Raw genomic sequence first — 21572 nt, 5'->3', positions numbered from 1 at the left:
GATAGAATTTAAGTCATATTATTATCACAGAGGATTCCACGAATTAGGTGATTTCGTACATCGCTGCCTTATAGTGTTAACGCTAACGGCCTCCATGGTCCAGTGGTTGAGCGTTGGGCTCACGATCCGGAGGTCCCGGGTTCGAATCCTGGTGGACACATATCACAAAAATCACTTTGTGATCCCTAGTTTGGTTAGGACATTACAGGCTGATCACCTGATTATCCAAAAAGTAAGATGATCCGTGCTTCGAAAGGCACGATAAGGCGTTGGTCTCGGTTACTACTTACTGATGTAAGTAAGTAGTCGTTACATGAGCCATATCAGGAGCCTTTGGCGGCTCAATAGTAACCAGGGTTGATGGGGTTGGTAATCCACTTCACAACCCACACGATAGAAGTTCACAATAGGCTCGCCCCTATTACATGGGAGTAAAACATAACTGCCGTGATGGTATGTAAGTAATGTTATGAATATGGGTATGTTACGGTCACCAGTTCCTGAGAAAAATAAATTAATAAAAACTTAGGTAGATGATAATGATGAACGTAAGTATTATGCGATCACATAGCCAGGCGTAAAATGCCTGGTTGGTTGTCGAAATTAGAATTTGTTGATTTATGTTAAGTACTTACCTAATTAACAAGTAATAAAAATTTAATACGAATCAAAGCTCTCTCTCTCTTTAAGAGCTGCGCTCTTGTCGGTGAAACAATCGCCTTCATTACTCCATAGATAGCGTGTAGAACGGTGGTTGCCCCAATCGCCTTCCGTTCCGCAGTACACCGACCAATTTCTCAATCGGTGATGTTCTAGCTAGAGCCCTACCAGAATCCATTTCCTCGGCCTCCAACCAGTACTGATACCGCTGCTGCCCGGCATCAGGGTTGCGCTTTTCAAGTAGCGGCGCCTACTCGCTACGTCACAAGATAGTCATAGAACCTAAGTAGCATTTTATAGGTTAGCCCGTCGCAGTGAGCTACCCACTACGTTCTGCTAATCCTGTCGCTATTTGGTCGGCGACTGCTTATTTTTATATTCGCAGCTAACCATCTTATCTGATGGCCGTTCCACTATCCGCCACCTGTGGACCCCGTAGATGGCCCGTGGATGGACAGCCCAGCCTACTACAAAATATATCAAAGCTACAAAATAAGAAATAGCACGCAATGCATTCGTGATATCAGTCGGCATGGCAACCAGTCGGAACGATGCCGCTAACCCGTTTGAAGGCGCGTGCACATGTTAATACCTAAGCCTAACCTGTCTCTCAGGTTATTTGAAGGCTATATTATATTGTTACTAACTGTTACGTACCCGTGATTCCGTTCAAAACACGTTAAGCCTTTCGAACCACGGATCATCTTACTTTCGGACAATCTGGTGATCAGCTTGTAATTTCCTAACCAAACTTGGAATCACAAAGTGGTTTCCGTGATATGTCCTCACCGGGTTTTGAACCCGGTACCTACGGATCGTAAGCCGAACGCTCAAACCACTGGACCACGGAGGCCGTTTATAATTAACAGGGCACATATCCTGTAAACCATGTGATATCAATTATCTATCATCCAAACATGAATTCATAAGCCAAATTCAGTTGTTTAGGTGCCTACCACGGATTCGAACCCTGTTGGAAGTGCCGAAGTCTCCTTTATGCAGATTCTGCTTAGGGGAAGATGAGACGCCACTACATCTGCTGTGCAACTGTGAGGCTCTCATACACAGTAGAAGCCGTACATTTGGGGGCCACATAATGGACCCCCAGGAAGTCTCCTCTCCTTCGAACGTATCGGTCTAGAGGAGGATTTTTAAATGTAGGGATTTAGGTCACAATAGATCTGACAAGATCTCGTGGGCTGTATTCAGTTCGGCAATCATCATCATCAGCCGTACGACGCCCAATGCTGGGCATAGGCCTCCCCCAAGGATCTCCACGACGATCAGTGCTGCGCTGCCCGCATCCAGCGGCTTCCCGCGACCTTCACCAGATCGTCGGTCCACCTTGTAGCGGGCCTACTCACTGAGCGTCGTCCGACACGTGGTCGCCATTCCAGAACCCTTCCGCCCCAGCGGCCATCGGTTCTCCTCGCTATGTGTCCTGCCCACTGCCACTTCAGCTTTGCGATTCTCCGAGCTATGTCGGTGACTTTAGTTCTCCTGCGGATCTCCTCATTTCTGATTCGATCGAGCAGGGAAATACCGAGCATAGCTATCTCCATTGCCCGCTGAGCGACGCTGAGCGTCCTCACGAGACCCATAGTAAGCAGCCACGTCTCGCTGCCGTAGGTCGGCCCTCACAATTCTCAAATAATAATAATAGAGTGCCGCAGTCTCAGAACAGGTCTATCATGGATTGTAAATAAGAACAGCTTATGAAAAACTTAAATACTTATTTAATAATTTCTGAACGTTGTAAATTATTCGACGTAAGGTTTAATAACAATATCGTCACTCTGTCTCTTTCTGCGGTGGTAGAGCCATTCAATAAGCAGAACCGATGAAGCTGAGAAAAATCCTGAAAGAAGAAAAAATAAATTTGTTATAATAAATATAATACTAAGTAATTATAAGTCGAAGCCCTCGACATAATAGGCTAGTTTCTAACTAGTCCAAAACTAGTCAAATCAGTTAGTTTTTACTAAACGTCAAAATACGAAATTACTATGGAATTTGTATGAAAAAGTCCTCTGTGACGTTACAGAAAACGTGTTAAAATAAAATGTCCGACTTATTCTTGATTAAAATTCACAAATAAGTTAAATAGAAAAAAGAAAATGTTTTTCGTTAGTTTTAGATCTGTCCTTATTTATTATATTTTTAAGTCACATGTAGAAAATTTATTACAAAAAAGTCGTCGAATAACGCTAACTTAAAATTACTTAACCTAGAACCCACTCTGTATCAAACTTAGCCCAAAAATGCCCATGACACTAGCGGCGTTACCGCGCTGGATGGCCACGGACAACCTCTGAGCCAAGTAAGACCCGGAACGGGGGTCGTAACACTGTCCTTATTTAGTAATCAAATTTTCATAATTAATCTTGAACCTAGTACCTACACATCCCAATTCGCTCCGCGAGCGACGCGGAACCCATGTCGATGCAAGCAATAACATATTATTATATTATAATAATATAATAATAGATAAGTTAAGTCGTTTTCATCATAATAATCTTAGAAATTCCGCATACAGAATCAGCGACATCAACACCGCGGCCGTAGGACTTCACTTCGTTAACCAAAGGTGACTTACCAAGAAACAGAACAAAGAAAGACCCCTGCATGTCGCTGAGGTTGACGGTATGGTTGTTGACCTCCTGAGCGACCGACGAGGTCTTCCAGCACTGGTCGCGGCGAGGCAGGTACGCTGACAGCCACTTGGTGATCAGACCTGCCTTCTGCATGCGGTTTATCCTGGACATTTAAGAGTTTAGAGACAAATGAACCCGCAGTGGAGCAGCGTGGTGGAATATGCTCACGGTACGGAGCACTAACCTTTGACTAACAGCCTCCGTGGTCTAGCGGTTAGAGCGTTAGGCTCACGATCTGGAGGTCCGGGTTCAATTGCCGATGGGGACATTGTCGAAATGACTTTGTGAGGCTCTCTTTTGTTTGTAAGGACATATCAGGCTTGAATCACCTGATTGTCTGAAAAAGTAAGATGATTCCGTGATCCGGAGGGTACGTCAAGCCGTTGATCCCGGCTATTAGCCGTAAAAACACCTCCACCAACCCGCAGCGGATCAACGTGGTGGAGTTTGATCCATTCCCTCTCCGGTTGATTGAGCGGAGGCCTGTGCCCAGCAGTGGGACGTACGAGCTTAGGAGATGAGCATTTTCGGTATTTCTGCATACATTTTTCAAGTAAAGCCGGAGATAAAACTGGGCACCCTCAGGCCTATTGCCTTCAATTTACCTTACCGGGTACCGGGTGAGAGCCCTCAGCCAATTGTCCGGCCAAATAGTGAATGCCATATGCGACAAAATGTCATGTTCCATGCAGTTTGATAAGCGTCGGCGCTCTCCATTTGTTCTCTAAATTAGTGAATGTCTTCGAAGAAATATAACAAAAACTACCTAAGTTCTATAGAGTTGTGGGCGTGAGCTTCTTTATATATTGTATCTTAATTATAACCTGGATATACCCTTTTTACTCACTCTTTATTAAGAACAGTAAGGTACGGACTCCCTGATGGCACTATCATCGCCACCTGCTCCGGAAGAAACTCTTCAGCACCTGGAGGTTAATTTAAATTCAAGGTTGAATGCTCAAAACTCAATGAAACTTTGTCATCCCTAGTTTGGTTGGGACATTACAGGCTGATCACCTGATTGTCCGAAAGTAAGATGATCCGTGCTTTGGAAGGCACGTTAAGCAGTTGGTCCCGGTTACTACTTACTAATGTAAGTATGTAGTCGTTACATGAGCCATGTCAGGGGCCTAAGGCGGCACAGTAATAACCCTGATACCAGGGTTGATGAGGTTGGTATTCCACCTCACAACCCACACGAGAGAAGAAAAAGAATGAAATGTTTATTGTCACTTGACAAATATCTTTATTGTTCAGTTCAAATGTTATTTAAAAATTTAATTATGGTTACGCGCGGCGAATGGAGAGCAGTGTGGCTAATGCTAAGCGCTGACACCTTTCAAATTCAAATTCAAAATATTTATTTCGGAAACTAGTCCATATTTAGTTAGTAACAAAAAGCTTAACCTAGTATTAGTAACAGATTCGAAAGATGTACAACATAAAAATAAACTACATGAGGCCGGCCCGAATCACCGAAGCCGCGGGCAGTTATGTGGCAGCTTTGTCAACTCAAATAATTTTATTTTTACTTTTTTCTTTGTTCAAAGTCAAGACTCTACTTCAGTTTTTTAAACAATTCTGCAATATAGTCTACTTAGTAAGTAACGTGGTATGTATGGCTGAGGAGCCTAAAAATTTAAATACTTACTAAGCGCAAAGTCACAGGTGTCAGTGGCGAGATGAGCAGCTCTCATCAGATATCCGAGCCGCAGCTTCCAGTCAATGATCACGTGACGCTGGTTGCGCACGCGCTCCAAGAGCTGTGCGCCTGGAAGAGAATGGGTGTGTATTCCCATAGCTTGACTTTGTGGCAAATAGTACTTTATTGAACACAAATTACACAAAAACGCAGGCAGCATAATGAGCACTTTCCCACCGGGTGCCATTCGGAGCGGTCTCTTTGACTAGACCTACAGTCATGAGCAATATAATGTACCCACTTTAGGACTCTGTCGTGCTAACATATTTGACATTTAGTGAGACTTACAGTTCAATTTGTCAAAAAAGTTAATGTGACATGGTACCAAAGTGTATACATATTAATGCTCGTGACCGTACCTGTTAAGGTCGACATGTATTTTGAAATTTAAAATTACACATTTAATACAAAAACAAAAGAAGTAAAAAGCAAGAGGTACAACAGGCCTTATTGCTAGGCACCAATTCCTTCCAAGCAACCTTTGGATACTGGAAAAAAATCGTGGATAAGTATAGCATAATAATAACTATAGGTCGTAGACTATAGGATATACCTATTTTAACGTGGCTGATTTTAGTAACTGCCATACCTGTACTTTTTTCTAAAGTGATTTGTGTCTTATTGACAACTAGCTTTTGCCCGCGACTTCGTCCGCGTAGCGTGTTTTAAAGGAGAGATCTTTGTGTGTGTGGGAGTGTATGTCAAATTTCAAGCATCTAACTTATGCAGTTTAGATTTTTTCATACGACATTTTTTCCCCGCTAACTCCCATTTTTCAAAATACAGCCATAACTTAACTTAGGTATGCATGCATGCTAGATTAAAAACATCTACTCGTATCTTACGCGGTTTAGATTTTTTCATACAAATGTTTTTTCCCGCTAACTCCCGTTCCCGTGGGAATTTTGCAATACCTTGTTGCAACTAAGCTTTAAGTTTACTAAGGTACCTGCATGCCAAATTTCAAACGTCTAACTTGAGTGGTTTAGATTTTTCATACAAAAGGATTTCCCCGCTAATTCCCGTTCCCATGGGATTTCCGGGAATTCCTTTCTTAGTGCACCTTTACGGTACCTAAGCTACGCGGTCTCTTCCAAATTTCAAGTGCCTACGTTTAGCCGTTTAGTCTGTGCGTTGATATGTCAGTCAGTCAGTTTCTCCTTTTATATATTTAGAAGTTTAGATTAGATTAGATTTTTTTATACAAATGTTTTTTCCCGCTAACACCCGTTCCCGTAGGAATTTTGCAATATCTTGTTGCAACTAAGCTTTAAGTTTACTAAGGTACCTGCATGTCAAATTTCAAACGTCTAACTTGAGTGGTTTAGATTTTTCATACAAAAGGATTTTCCCGCTAATTCCCGTTCCCGTGGGAATTTCGAGAATTCTTTTCTTAGTGCACCCCTAAGGTACCTAAGGTACCTGCATGCCAAATTTCAAACGTCTAATTTGAGTGTTTTAGATTTTTCATACAAAAGGATTTTCCCGCTAATTCCCGTTTTCGTGGGAATTTCGGGAATTCCTTTCTTAGTGCACCTCTACGGTACCTAAGGTACCTGCATGCCAAATTTCAAACGTCTAACTTGAGTGGTTTAGATTTTCCATACAAAAGAATTTTCCCGCTAATTCCCGTTCCCGTGGGAATTTCGAAAATTTCTTTCTTAGTGCACCTCTACGGTACCTAAGGTACCTGCATGCCAAATATCAAACGTCTAATTTGAGTGTTTTAGATTTTTCATACAAAAGGATTTTCCCGCTAATTCCCGTTTCCGTGGGAATTTCAGGAATTCCTTTCTTTGGCACCTCTACGGTACCTAAGGTACCTGCATGCCAAATTTCAAACGTCTAATTTGAGTGTTTTAGATTTTTCATACAAAAGGATTTTCCCGCTAATTCCCGTTCCCGTGGGATTTCCGGGAATTCCTTTCTTAGTGCACCTCTACGGTACCTAAGGTACCTGCATGCCAAATTTCAAACGTCTAATTTGAGTGTTCTAGATTTTTCATACAAAAGGATTTTCCCGCTAATTCCCGTTCCCGTGGAATTTCCGGGAATTCCTTTCTTATTGCACCTCTACGGTACCTAAGCTACGTCTCTTCCAAATTTCAAGTGCCTACGTTTAGCCGTTTAGGCTGTGCTTTGATATGTCAGTCAGTCAGTTTCTCCTTTTATATATTTACATTACATATTTAGAAGATATTTCCGTCATACATGATTTCTATGTAACTTTAACCATTAAGGCTGCTCACGCGACGGAAGCTTAAAAAATAGAGTAACTTCTCCCGTTTTCCCAAAATTTCCCTTCACTACTCTGCTCCTATTGATTGTAGCGTGATGAAAAGTATACTATTACCTGCCCAGGAGTATGAAGAATAATTGTACCAAGTTTCATTAAAATCCGTCCAGTAGTTTTTGTTTCTATAAGGAACATACAGACAGACAGACCGACAGACAGACAGACAGACAGACAAAAATTTTACTGATTGCATTTTTGGCATCAGTATCGATCACTAATCACCCCCTGATAGTTATTTTGAAAATATATTTAATGTACAGAATTGACCTCTCTACAGATTTATTATAGTATAGATAGAAGAAGATTGTAAAAGGTGCCAATCAGTTCCTTGCGAACAATCAATTCGCGTCAGTCAATCAGCGAGGATAATGCATCGAATTGGACTATTGGGTTTTGCATTGCACTTTCTGGTACAATTTGTTGACATAATTGTGACATTTCTAAAATGTTCTTCTAGAAGATTTAAAAAAAAATACCAGCATTCATAGTTCCTTCAGTTCCGCCTGTTGGGTTAACAATTTCAGCCCCTTTATAGAGACTGATGTATTTTGGCTCCTCGGTATTCTGAAAATACAATAAACCTTTACAGTTTTATTTGATATAAATATGATAAGTATTCATTAACTATATAATAATATGAACATCAGACTAGGCTGCATGATTGTTAGATCATTGCATTGAGTTGATGACGTGAGTTGTTTTATCTGCTTGAACATTCTTTACCTTGATGAGAAACACAAATTGGAAGAACATGAGTTATTTAATTTATCAAGTAGAAATGGCGAAATCCTTAGACATCTTTGTTTGGGTTTGCGAGCCACATCCGTAGCTGAAAAAAAGGAACCAAATGTCGCCGTCGGCGGACCCGTCGCAAAGGACATCATCACCATAACACAGAACAAACACCACTAGTCCAAGGACCATGAACCTGAAGCTATCGACAGGTTTTTTCTTATTGTAGATTTGCTTCAAATTGCATTACCACTTGGCCGAACAAATATTTATAATAGTTGGCAGCAATAAGCACTGAAGGGAAATCGTCCAAAACGCCTGCGGGGTTGGTATACTACCTAACTAACCTGAGAGGAAACAATCAAATGCACCATAAAGCGTACCTTAAGCTCCATCGCCAAATAAGATCCCTTGTAGATAGACCAGGTGTAAAGACCTGCGTTTTCCAGCAGCTCTCCGACTGTGGTGACGGGGATCTCTTGTTTCGGGAAGGTGAGGAACGCCACCAGGTTACCGGAGTAGGTGGTTACCACCACCAGTACCACCAGCCACCACGTGCCGACCACCAAGCGGCCGCTGTCCGCGCGGGGGAGGTACATACCACCTGGGAAGTGAGGTCGGTTTTAATACCTATTCAATTGGAAATTGTAGGTCTTATATTCCAGGTGTATCGGTGTGGCGTTTTTTATCCCTTGATGACGATCATCATCATCAGGTCTCACACATCTTTTCCAGATGATTTATACAGTGTCTAGGAGGCTTGTGTTCCTGCAAGCTTAGCACCGTAAGCGCACCGACTCTTTCTCGCCTCGACATACGTCACCCGTCACTCTCTCACAGTGCTGCACAGAAAAAGACAGATGATCTCTGAAAAAGTCGCGTGCTAAGCCCGCTGGTGATCCTATAGATCGGGAAATTAGGAAGGACAGTGATGTAAAGGTTAACACGCTCGGCACGGCTAAACAAGAACTGCGGATTCAAGTCCAATCAAGCTCGACTTTCTCGATTTATATTTTCTCTTTGTATACTTACTACTTAGTCCCGGAAATTTATTTATAAATTTCGGTCCTGGTAAATTTATTTCGTCACCAAAACGTACCTTGTTGTAAAAGCGCGCCGTAGATGTACCACAGACAGTTGTGTATGGTGGCCAGCCCGCCTTGCCTGGTGATCTCCATGGCCTCGTAGTATGGGCTCAGGCGGTGCACGACGTACAGGATCGGACCCATCAATATTACTGCTAAACCCAGGCAAAGCCATGTCTGGAAGTATTCATATTATCATCAAAAACGTTATCGATTTTACCAAGAGCAATAAAGTTTTACGCCCTTATTCTACTTCAACCTTTCCACTCTGTCCTCAGTTGAAGCGACCTCAAGTTCTTCCTCGAACTCAGCTCAAAGTCCGTACTCTTAGACGGCGCCACAACCTTAACTCGACTGTACTCCAGTAAGGCATGACGTCATTATTTTCGTATTATTATGTTGGCAGTATAATTGATATATATATAATTGATATATAACGAAAATATTTTTTCCATGAAAATGTTAAAAAACGTGGTTCTTCATTTAGCTGTAACTTTTTACTGACATCATATTTTTGACTGCGGTTTGGCATTTATTACTCAGTATTTAAGTTGTTTAGTCGGTACATAGGTCTCATTGGTGGTGGACATTTGGACCACTTTTGGTAAATCTCCTTTAGCATACGGAATTCCGCATCCTAACCCGTTTATTTGGCTTTCCTGGCCAGCTGTGTCAGCAAGCATCTTCTTCTTTCGTGTGGATTGTGACATCAATAACCAACCTCATCAACCCTAGTGTCAGGGTTACTAAGTATTGAGCCGCTGACCAGAAGACAGCAAGCATAATAGTGGACAATTATTTTTGGATTAGTACTTACGACCAATATAAACAAGCATGTCTTGAAATGATCAATGATCATCCTTTATTTACACGCACAGGGTCCACTTACCTAACTTGAAAATTATACAGGTTTGAATTTTTTACAGAAGCGACAACCTGTCTGACCTTCCTTACCGAAGGGAAACCCCTTTTCTTTTGTTTAGGTGATTTATTATAGACATGCCGCACGTGGCGTTAACTACTTGGCCGGAAAAATGGGGAGTACTGGCCGGGTAAAAGCCCAAATTAGGTCACGTGCCTCCGAAAACACATTTCTCGGGTGCATGGAAATTTGAAATAGACTTTTCTAGGCACCATGCCACTCGCGTCAGACAGAGTACTGCGGGACGGAAGGGAAGAGGGAAACCTCTGCCCTATTTTTCCCTAAAAAAAACATGGAGAATACTACACCGACAAGAGCGTGGCTCTTAATTTAGTGATGATGATGAGAACAAATTATTTATCAGGGGGTTATACGCATGGTTTCTAAGGAAATAAGGTGGATTGTACAAAATCATCTTTCATACACTACATTTAGCCTAAATATTTTCGCAAAATCTTTCTCATATTTTCCGTCACTCACTTGAAAGATCGATTACTGTCACTTCGGGAATTGATGAATGAGGTAATTTCAGGCACCCTAGTGCCTAACTCCTTCGTGACGTAAGGGATTCAATAAAAAAATATCTTATTATAATGACATTTTATTTTATTGGGTCAACAGTGGCTGCAAGTTGTCTTTGATTACTTGTGGCTCTGCCCACCCCATTAGGGATTACGGGCGTGAGTTTATGTATGTATGTATGTTTATTTTATTGGGTGATTATTATACTCATCGTCGCCTGATAGTGAAAACCATGGTATAAGAAAACTAGCCGGGTCTGCATGACAACCGCGCCGCACGCGAATTATATTGAGCGCTTCGACCAATAAACGATACGAATGTTATCTACGTAGATGAACGTCAAACGGCTATTGGTCGAATGTGACTTTGAAATAGGCGCTTAAGGTGCTCCCACACTTGCCGTTAGAAAATGTTTGTAAACATTTTATAACACCAAAACATTTTTTAACATGAAAATTTATTTTAACATTTGTGATTAAATGTTTGCTAACAAATCTTTACTAACGTTATTAAACATTTTCTAACGGCAGTGTGGGAGCACCATTACATAAACGTCATTTTCAAAAGCAAATTTCAATCGATACTTATACATTCCTAGTACTTTTCTTTCTAATGTAAGGTTACCTACGGTAGTACTGAAAATATAGATAGAAACTACTTACATCAGTGGTAAACGGTAACAGGAACAACATGGCTCTGCTCAGCTCCCTTGGACGAGCGACCATGAAGGAGTACGGTTGCGTACTCACGGACAGTGTGTAATTTATACCTGTAAGTAATGTAAATATTCATAAATATACTAAGCCGACACCTTAATGTGAAATGATATAAGTAGGCCTTTGGGTGTCAGAAGTTAGATGTATTTTTTTATTTTTTTATTGTTTTTCATGTTCATAGTCTTATTTTTCTTTTTGTTTCTTTTTTTTCATTCATTGTTTATTTTGTGTTATATTAGTTTTTATATTGTCTTTTTTTTCTCGTCATACAGCGCATTGGATTACACTGTAATGTTGTATGTACCTTTATAAATAAAATAAATAAATAAAGAATAAATAAATGTAAGGCCGGTTTAAAACCAAACCAAACCAATCGGTTTACAACGAATAAGTGCGGAGTAACTATGCTCGACAAAATCCGTAACAATACGTGCGCGGCAGTCTCGGCGTACGCGACATCTCCGAAAAGCTACAAGAGAACAGGCTCCGTTGGTTGGGGCACGTAAAAAGAAGACCTCCAGATTATGTGGGTAACGTTACAGCCAATCTAAACATACCAGGGCTTAGACCAAGAGGACGACCAAAAACAAGATGGGCGGATGTGGTCAAAAAGGACCTGTGTATGTGCAATGTCTCCGAGAACGACACGTTTGATAGAGCGAAGTGGAAGAGAAGTACGAAGAAGGCAGACCCCACCATCAGATGGGAATAATAAATGCCAAGGAGAGAGAGAGTTTAAAACGAAAAAAGTGTCAACTGTTTGGAAACAAACATCAAAGTTCGATCAAAGCATACTAACCTGGCATGGGATCGGGTAGGACTGTGAAAGGCGCCGCTCCTATGGCCGCCTGACCTCTGGAGACTGCCTGGAGAGTCAACATTGCACTATGACTGTGCATCATCTGAAACAAATATCTGCCGTTCAAAATATGGAATAGAAATAGTTTATTATAAAAGGGCGCCACATATACATAAACAGCCTATATACGTCCCACTGCTGGGCACAGGCCTCCCTTCAATCAACCGGAGCGGGTATGGAGCATACTCCACCACGCTACTCCAATGCGGGTTGGTGGAGGTGTTTTTACGGCTAATAGCCAAGACCAACGGCTTAGCGTGCTCTCCAAAGCACGGAATCATCTTACTTTTTTTCGGACAATCAGGTGATTCAAGCCTGAAAAGTCCTTACCAAACAAAGGACAGTCTCAGAAAGTGATTTCGACAATGTCCCCATCGGGAATCGAACCCGGACCTCCCGATCTTGAGCCTAACGCTCTAACTACTAGACCACGGTGGCTGTGTATACAAATATACTTTATTGCACCAAAATAAAAATAAATAATCACACACAAGAAAAAGACAATAACACCATATCAAATTTCCACTAAACAATCCGCACCACTAAAAATGTCCACGGATTTTACCATTAAAATTCAATAAAATTAATTGTAGTGAATTAATTATAAAATATAAATTACTATTTAAATTATAACTATTATGACTTGTCAATTAGTTCCATCGAATTCCGCGGGACTTCTTAAGTGGCGCGTACTCAAGCACATTTGTTCGTCGCTGTTTTTTTTTTTATTTTTAAATAATCAGTGTGATGCTCAACATACGGCTACGTGCATACATTGCTAGTATGCTAAACTTACATCTTTACTTGTATCGTTGTTGACGAAATCATGTTTCACGTTACCTGGCAACAGAATTTTGATCCTGAAACAGAATTTTAACGTTTCATTTATCACAATCTTTAATCGATACTTATTTAAAAAATAATAGACTGTCTCGTATTTTTTTTTCTTAATTTTTAAGATTTGTTCTAGTCCATGCTCGTTTTTTTGTCCGTGCTTCGGAAGGCACACTAAGCCATTAGTCCCAGCTATTAGCCCTAAAAACACCTCCACCAACCCCGTAGTGGAGCAACGTAGTGGATTATGCTCCATACCCTCTCCGGTTGATTGAGGGGAGGCCTGTGCCCAGCAGTGAGACGTGTACCTATAGACTGTTTATGTTTTTATGATTGCTGTTTTTTTTTATTCTAGAATAATGTACCTACGTTTTAAAGTTTTAGTTTGTTTTCAAAACATCAGTTCAAAATGTAAAACTCACATTTATGAAAAAAAAGTTGAAGTTTAATAAGCTGTTTTGCGAAAAATATGTATTACAGTGAACTGTACCATTTCATAAGAAATTTGTAAATTTTATTGGCTTTCTAAAATGGTATAGCATTTTCGTCTATTCCTTATCGTTACAAAGATGTTTGCTATTGTAATAAGGAAGGCGCCGATTTTTCAAATGTTCTCTGTGAATGACTCACGTGAAATTCTTATTCTTAGCTAGTTGATTGACTATATCGAAGATCAGGCCACTGTAGTTGACAATGGCCCCCGTCTCGTTAGTTTGTAGTATCGTCCACGGCGGGTTCTGGAACATTCGAGAATTTTGGCTACAGGAGCAGAAGAACTACCAAGAACTCTTATTGCAATTTACTTTGGGACTTGTCACAATATATATATATAGATCCAGTGTTCAGGACATCATCGAGTAAGCGAGAACAACATCGTCGCTTGTAGTAAAAACCTCGTAAGCGCCTGTTTGAAAAACCAGATTCCGATTAAAAAAATAAATATTGCATGAATTCAGGTGAGGTACATTGCAGATTACAGTGCATAAAAATAGTAGGTATCACCAAATTCTACTTTTTCAAGCATACACAATGAAAATTTTACACAAGAACGGACGGTACAAGTTACATTACGCTAACTTCTGCCTATATAATAAATAACAATTAATAAAATACCTTAAGCTACCCATATTCATAAAATATTACTTAAAACTAAAATAACAGTCTAAATATTCTTTGACGCTGTAAAAGCATTGCTCCACAAGCCAGTCTTTTAACTTAATTGTAAAAAAAAATATATTATACTTTTTAAATGTTCTCGTAGATGATTAAATATATTTATGCACATTATATAACTATTTCTATCCACAATTATTTGATTTGATTTTCTTCAACAAAACTTCTAAACGGACACGCTACTTTCATAACTTATAAGTACGTAAAATCTCACACTACATTTTTCCGCGAGTGAGACAAGCGTGTCTGTACTGTTGCAAAGGTTTGTTGTAAAAAATCACATAAGACCCCAGTACTCACATGAAAGGTAATAACTGGCAGCTCCTTCCCCCTGAATCCGTGCTCAACATGTGGAAAAAGGACATCTGCAAATCTAATACCATCTATAGGCCGCCAATAACCCACCTGAAATTAACACGTTCAAGTAAGCAACGTTCATAGTCGTTGCGTCACGTCCAAATAATATGTCAGTTATAAAGCAGAACGTTCAAGAACGTTACGAAAGATTTAAATTTAACACCCGTATTCTAAGATGTTCACTCGACTCTTCCTCCACTGGACTCGGCCTCAGCTGAGCATTTTGGTATTTTTATTTTCCATTTGCGTCCTCGAGTTAAGGATTTTACTCACTAGAGTCAAGCATATCATACAGGTAGCAAAATAATAAGAAATTTATGACGTCATGCGTTACTGGAGTAAACTCGAGTTAAGGTCGAGGCGCCATCTAAGAATACCTATTCTTCTTAAGTAAGACGATCCGTGCTTCGGAAGGCACGTTAAGCCGTTGGTCCTGGTTACTGATGTAAGTAAGTAATCGTTAGATGATACATGTCAGGGGTCTTTGACGGCTCAATCATAACCCTAACACCAGGGTTGATGAGCCTGGTATTCCACCTCACAACCTATACGATAAGAAGAAGGAGAATACCTATTTCGAGCTGAGTTCGAAATCAATTGAGAACGAAGCGGGTGTAATTTGTAGAGCCACAACATATCAAAATCTCATATTTATTTATTGACTGATTCTTTAATTTATTACATGGAAAACCAACAGCTTGCAAAAAGAAATGGACTTAAAAATAGCAACAGAAAGACAATTACAGGTTTTCACTAATAAACTCAGCCGCGAATGGTTGACACAAGAAAAGTCAATCTTACACTCGCTCATATCGCTATGCACCCAGATTCCAATTAAAATAAATTATAAATTAAAAAAATCCTATAAAAAGAAGAAAAAATATAAAGTGTTATCGTCGTTAGATACGATGTGCTCTTGACCACTAATTGCCGAGAAGGAACAATGTAAGTACGACTCACGTCCAAAAGCTCGATATGTTCAATGATACCAGTGCTGGAGTTGCTGTCCTTGTCGATGGTCTGGTCAGGGTTGTCGGAGAAGCCGCGGTAGGTGGCACCCCACGTGTCGGCCGCGAGGGCACGCCACGTGCTGCAGTTGCCACAGGAACTCCGCGTCAGTATGTGTTGCTGGAGGATTTTAAACGCTAGCGTTGGAAAAAGCCAATAAATTACAGCAACTTTTCTGCTGGACTAAGTAAATAAGAAGCTTTTGTTGAACAATCAAGCTGCATCTCTGTAGTCTACTGGTTATAGCATTGAGCTCATGATCTGCAGGTCCCAGTTCGATTCCCGATGGGGACACAGTCGAAATTTTATTGTGAAACTGATTGTCCGAAATGTAAGATGATTCCATTCTTCGGAATGGCTAATAGCCCAAACACCTTCACCAACCCGCTCTGGAGCAGTGTGGTGTAGGCCACTTCATACCCCCTCCGGTTGGTAGAGGGGAAACTTGTGCCCAGCAGCGGGAAGTATAATATATTATGTTACGAGCCACCTGCTTACATGACGACATCACGACAATCAAGTCATAACTCCGAAGCCAGTGTTCAAGAGTCACTCAACCGTCTTTTTTTACGTCTTTCCTACAAACCTGCATATGTTTCAGCAGCATATCTCTCCTCTGCAACTTGGTGGACCTGATGGCTTCCCACTCCTCATCAGACACCTGAGCGGCTGCTTCGAACTCGTCTTGTACCGCCGCGTTTAATGCAAATATGAAGGCTTCCATCATCTCTTGGCAATAGCACATTAGGCCGTTCTGGGAACAGAATGAAATAACGAACAATTTATCGTTAGCAGCCATTTAGCAGCTGCAAAGTTTGAGGAAGAGCGGAAACAGTAAAAGTAGCATTACAGACTCGCTTTTAGGTGACCATATAAGCTAAACTACTACTTCGGTTTCTGTCATCTTCGTAGTTTGAAAACTATGGTTTACTCTTAGGTAGTGACGGCTTACCGAAGATAGGGGTGATTCCACTTGATATTAACTCAGAATCATAAGCTGAATTATCCTCGTCAGTATTCGGTACTTAAGACGCGTTTTCATGCGAATTCGTCTCGTGCAAAAACACAAGACGAATCTCGACCTTCCAATTATTTAGCAAGGTGAATGTGCAGGTAATATTAAGAAGCCTACATACTGGGTGTCAGTTGGTCATCGTGTACAAGTATTCATACGATGCAAATTCAGACGAAAACCGCGTCCAAAGTGCGAACGATCATACCTCCAATTCTAACTAGACCTCTTTTTAATAGTCTATTATGGGACATAGAAATAAAACGGGATATTTTATCACAATACTCACCTTGACTCCGTACTCCTTTAAATCTTATATTAAGTATTCATAAAAAAAAACAACTTCCTTCCCTCTCAATCCAAAATCAATACCTACTTCCTCACACTGCCCCGCATGATGCAGCGTAGCGCGTGGATGCATGTTCTTCCGTAGTTTGTAAGTATCTCCGTTTGTATAGAAAACACGCACAGTCTAACACACATAAAATGCATCTACGCGCGTTCATGCGGATCACGCGCATACAAGCGGAGAAACATGCACCCCCGCGCGTAGGTGCGGGGCGAGACGCAAGGTATGGCACCGAATCCGACAGTGCCGCGCGTGATTTTGGAATGACTTTGAATGAAATGAGAGCAGTGTGAGAATCGCCTTAGTACCTTGCACTGTGGATCATTATCCGTGATATTGTAGATATACGCGACATTCTCGCCCTCGTACAGCGCATTGATGACACTAGAGAGGTTGCCATTGCGCATGTCCGTGTCGGAGACGACGTAGAGCCACTGCGCCAGAGTGTGCGACATGAACAGCTCGCGAGCCGTGTCTGCCATTGTCGTCATCACGTCTGACGTCACGATCGCTATGAAGTTTTCACCTGTGGTGAAGTTAAGGTTTAAAAAAATAAATTACAATATATGAAAAATACTCGTAAGTAGGTTGTTAATGTACTTCATATCCGCCCCTTATCTAAACGCATGGCACTGCGTAGTTCAAATTCCCGCATCCAATGCCTTTTGCAGATACCCAAATCAAATTGTAACTACGTAATTACAAATTTTGAAGATTCTGAAAATCCACCTGCCTATCAACTTTTTCCTACTTAAGCAATAAGCCCGCGTTTTGTACCAATTGTTAATATGTGATTGTTTATATGTAAGTAACGTGTTTCTTTTGTAATTGATAAAGACTCTTCTTATTGTATTCTTATTCTTCTTATCGTGTATGTGTTAGGTTGAATACGTTGTATTATGTTTTTTTTTTAGGTATATGTCAATTTATATTGCATTATTTACTTATAGTACCTGTATTGCACCGTCCCCTACTCCAATATTTAGCAAGTTCATACATTGTTTTAGGTTTTTGCGGTTATTTCATAATTAAAACATATAATAACGGGTTCTTACCGCGTTTAAATCAGGGATACGAGACTATCGATATTTCGACACTCATCAGTCATCCCGTGATCATGGAACTTGCAACAGTGTCGAAACATCGGGAGTCTCATATCCCTGATTTAAACGCGGTAAGAACCCGTTATTATGTGTTTTAATTTAGCAAGTTCTTTCACCCTAAGGTTGCTTAGAAGAAATTGCTATTTAGCAATAAGGCCGCCGATTGTGCTTCTCCTGTCACTTTTGTAATTGTTTTTAATGTAGTGTTTGTATTTACAAGAACGCGTTTTTGTACGGTATTGTATTGTGGATTACCAACCTCATCAACCCTGGTGTCAGGGTTATTATTGAGCCGCCAAAGGCCAATGGTTCGTGTAACGACTACTTACAGGAGTTATTGTATTACAAAAACCTTCTGAGTTCTTACCAATGTACTTAGTGGGCAGTTTGGACAAAACTCTGTACATCTCTTTCCTTCTAAGATACTCGTTGATCTCGTGTTTCATCTTGAAGACAGTGACGGAGACTGATCGCGCGCTCTCGTCGTCTATACGGGAGGTCAGGGACTGCACCACGCGGGATATCATGTCGCGATCTGTTGATATGTTCAGGCATTACATAGACATAAACATCCTATACGTCCCGTCCTATTGCTCCCTTCTTTAGGACCCCGATACCGGCCCCGCCGCACGATTGATTTTCAGCCCAAATCAGCTTTCATAGACTTAGGGATTTCAATTTTCAAATGTCGGCTTTTTTTCAGGTTACTTGTTTTAACTAATAATATACTTACACAAAATGACACCTTAATCAATTCTGTACAAACGAATTATTACAAAAAAAAGGAAGTTTCAGTGCAGAATGGCCTTTAAGTTTGATGCTAACAAAAAACAGAAGTCTTTTCCTGAAACTTTCCATGTAATTCCGTTTGAGGAAACTAGGTACGAGATTTTAGATAAATCAAATCTGGCTTCTGACTTATAATTGGAATGTGGTAACGAGAGTGATAAGGAAAAATTTAAATGTTTAAATTTTTTTAGTTATTGTACCAATATGTTATGTTACGTTCCGTACGAGGATATTGCTGTAGAGCAATAAGGCCGCCAATTGTGCTGTAATCTTTCTTGTGTATGTTTTAAAATAATTCGTGTATCTGTGTGAAATAAAATCCTGATTTGATTTGAAGAAACCACTGACTCACTCAACGTATCATCATGAAGAATGACAGCAGATTTCCACTTGAACGCGTTCATAGTCCTGAGATCCAGCAGAAGCTGCGGCAACTCCTGGCCAGGCTCCGTGTAGGTGACCGTGATGGCGGAGTGGGCTGGCAGGCGAGGGCAGTCCACCTCAGTCAGCGCGAACAGCAGTAGCTCCTCCTCTTCAGTGCGGGAGAACAGCTCCCAAGTGTCCTCACAAGAGGCTATGCTGAATATTGCCAGAAAACCTGTGAAGAAGGACTTAGTATAACATAACATAGAATCACGACTATATCCTCATGTAGGCAGACGTGTATAGTATACACCCATTCCTCGCCAGCTATAATAAAGTAAATTATCTACATAAAACATATTTTTTTTATATACTGGGTATTAGTGATATCCTGACAATGCCGTAAGCGTGGCCAATTATTGGTCAGCAAAAATTTAGCTTCGATCGCCATCGACTCGCAAAGAAGAAGAAGTGATATCCTAACGAAAACTGTGAAGGATTCATCACCATCATCATTATCAGCCGTACGACGACCACTGTTGGGCATTGGCCTCCCCCAAGGATCTCCACGATGATCGGTCCTGCGCTGCCCGCATCCAGCGGATTCCCGCGACCTTCACCAGATCGTCGGTCCACCCTGTAGCGGGCCTACCCACTGAGCTTCGTCCGACACGTGGAGAAGACGTGAAGGGTTATTCAGACCTTTATTCTGAGTAGAGTGGAATTTTCCGTCGCAAAAGTATGGAACTGAAAATAATTCAAAAAATACAAAAAAAATCATGAATTTTCTGACAACAATTCCATTTGATATCAATTCAGAATCATGGTCTGAATCATCCCCCTCAGTATTTGTTACGGTATCACTAACACCTACACGCACTTGTATGGCTACCTATACATACTTTTACGGGGTGTAAGTGACATCGTAACAAATACTAAGGGAGGTGATTCAGCTCATTATTCTGTCCGAAAATTCATGATAGTTGTGTTTTTTTTAATTATTTTCAATTCTATACTTTGGCGATAGAAAATTCCACTTGATATTAACTCAGAATCATGGTCTGAATTATCCCCCTAAGTATTCGTTACGACGTCACTAACACCGTGAGTATTATATGCTTCTGCTATTACATTATACCTATTTTTGTATAATTATGTATCCGAGTACTTAATGAGAAAATAAATCACACAATAAATCTGAACAGCGAGATCTATGTTACTTTTGGAGAACGCCTGGAAAGTCGCTTATTGATGGATCATTATCCAAGCGCCCCAATCGTTCACTTCATCAACGTAATGAATGATTTCGCAAATCTCAAGAATACTTGCCTTTCTTGAGACTGATGGCAGTCCAGGAGTAGTAGTGCACAACGACGCCACCGTGATGCAAGTGGACGCGAGCCAGCTCCTTGATGTAGTCTTTCAGCTCGTCCAGCACCACCTGGTACTGATCGCCCAGGTACTGACGATCTAGCACCACCGCTGGACAATTGAGGAATACATAATACCGGGCGCATTTTGGACACTTTTTCTTCCGGCCAAGTAATTAATGCCATCTGCGGCAAATCTACAATAAGTCACGTCAAAAAAGGACACTTTTTCCGTGCGAATTCGTCTCGCGACGTATGACCTCCCATCAAAGCGTCCAACTCGCTTTGATTGGAGGTCATACGTCGCAGACAAGTATTCGTACGTTTCCGTACGATGCAAATCTATATGAAAGGGCACAAAGTGACGAACACTTCCTGTAGATCGTGGTGGTAGTTACTGGTCGTGGGAGGGTGTGAGTGGTGTCTTCCTGTTATCTATGTACATTGTACATATAGGCAGCATACCTTTTTTGAATAAAATTCACGGAATCCTGATTATGGATTGGTTGGTCTTTTAGGAGTAGCTACAGGCAATCTGAAACTTATTTCTTTTTTCTCTTAGAACATTCTTTCTGTCATGTCGTGGAGAATGGATTCACTAATCTACTTCGGATGTTTTAGTCATTGACTATCACTGTAAACCAAGTTACAATCCTTGAATTTCATAGTCTAAGTAGGCAGGCCTACTTTAAGTATAGTGCTTGGAGCAAATTGTGCTGGATTCAGTTTACCCGATTTTAGGTACCTATCTTTCAAGAAGATCCTCATTAATATACTTTATGTTGGTATTAATAAACTAATCTCAGCTTCAAGTCCTCAAGATCATGTCAATGTGGCTGTTCTTATTTAAAAAAAGAACTTGTGCATGATTTTGAAGGCAGCCTCAGCTGTTTCAAGAGTTTATTAATACCAACCCTTAGTTATTCAACCACAAACCTATGGAAGCGTTGGCGGTGATCAGGGACGGAAAGTCTTCTCCTCTCACCAGGACAAACAGACAGACACAACCCAGAAACCATCGTTGCATCTTCCGACACGTACGCTCTTCTGTCACAATATCCCCGCA

The 21572-nt window shown here is 40.8% G+C and overlaps 1 protein-coding gene across 1 annotated transcript; it reads right to left on the bottom strand.

The window, feature by feature from the left end:
- Nucleotides 1–2420: 2420 nt before the first annotated feature.
- LOC126371636 (ionotropic receptor 93a) lies at nucleotides 2421–21561 on the bottom strand. Its single transcript, XM_050016949.1, has 19 exons — nucleotides 21443–21561; nucleotides 20466–20618; nucleotides 19126–19371; nucleotides 18352–18519; nucleotides 17190–17407; nucleotides 16107–16274; nucleotides 15473–15640; nucleotides 14456–14560; nucleotides 13613–13719; nucleotides 12945–13008; nucleotides 12089–12191; nucleotides 11236–11342; nucleotides 9144–9306; nucleotides 8428–8648; nucleotides 7789–7876; nucleotides 4966–5085; nucleotides 4162–4240; nucleotides 3257–3417; nucleotides 2421–2518 (listed from the first exon to the last, which is right to left on the bottom strand). Exons 1-19 carry the CDS (start codon nucleotides 21531–21533, stop codon nucleotides 2421–2423), a joined length of 2628 nt encoding a protein of 875 aa, XP_049872906.1. The 5' UTR covers nucleotides 21534–21561.
- Nucleotides 21562–21572: the final 11 nt, after the last annotated feature.

The sequence above is a fragment of the Pectinophora gossypiella genome, chromosome 12, assembly GCF_024362695.1.
Source record: "Pectinophora gossypiella chromosome 12, ilPecGoss1.1, whole genome shotgun sequence".
NCBI lineage: Eukaryota > Metazoa > Arthropoda > Insecta > Lepidoptera > Gelechiidae > Pectinophora > Pectinophora gossypiella.
The sequence above is the reverse complement of the archived record's forward strand: the minus strand, read 5'-3'. Positions and strand labels throughout refer to the sequence as shown.

Bases quoted from the DNA above. Each gene is read 5' to 3' on its own strand.
- LOC126371636 (XM_050016949.1), bottom strand. From the start codon at position 21,533: ATGCAACGATGGTTTCTGGGTTGTGTCTGTCTGTTTGTCCTGGTGAGA. The intron at 18,520-19,125 runs GTGAGTCAGTGG...ACATATCAACAG, and splicing joins TCTTCATGATGATACGTTGA to ATCGCGACATGATATCCCGC. The intron at 13,009-13,612 runs GTGAGTCATTCA...ATTCTGTTTCAG, and splicing joins GCTAAGAATAAGAATTTCAC to GATCAAAATTCTGTTGCCAG.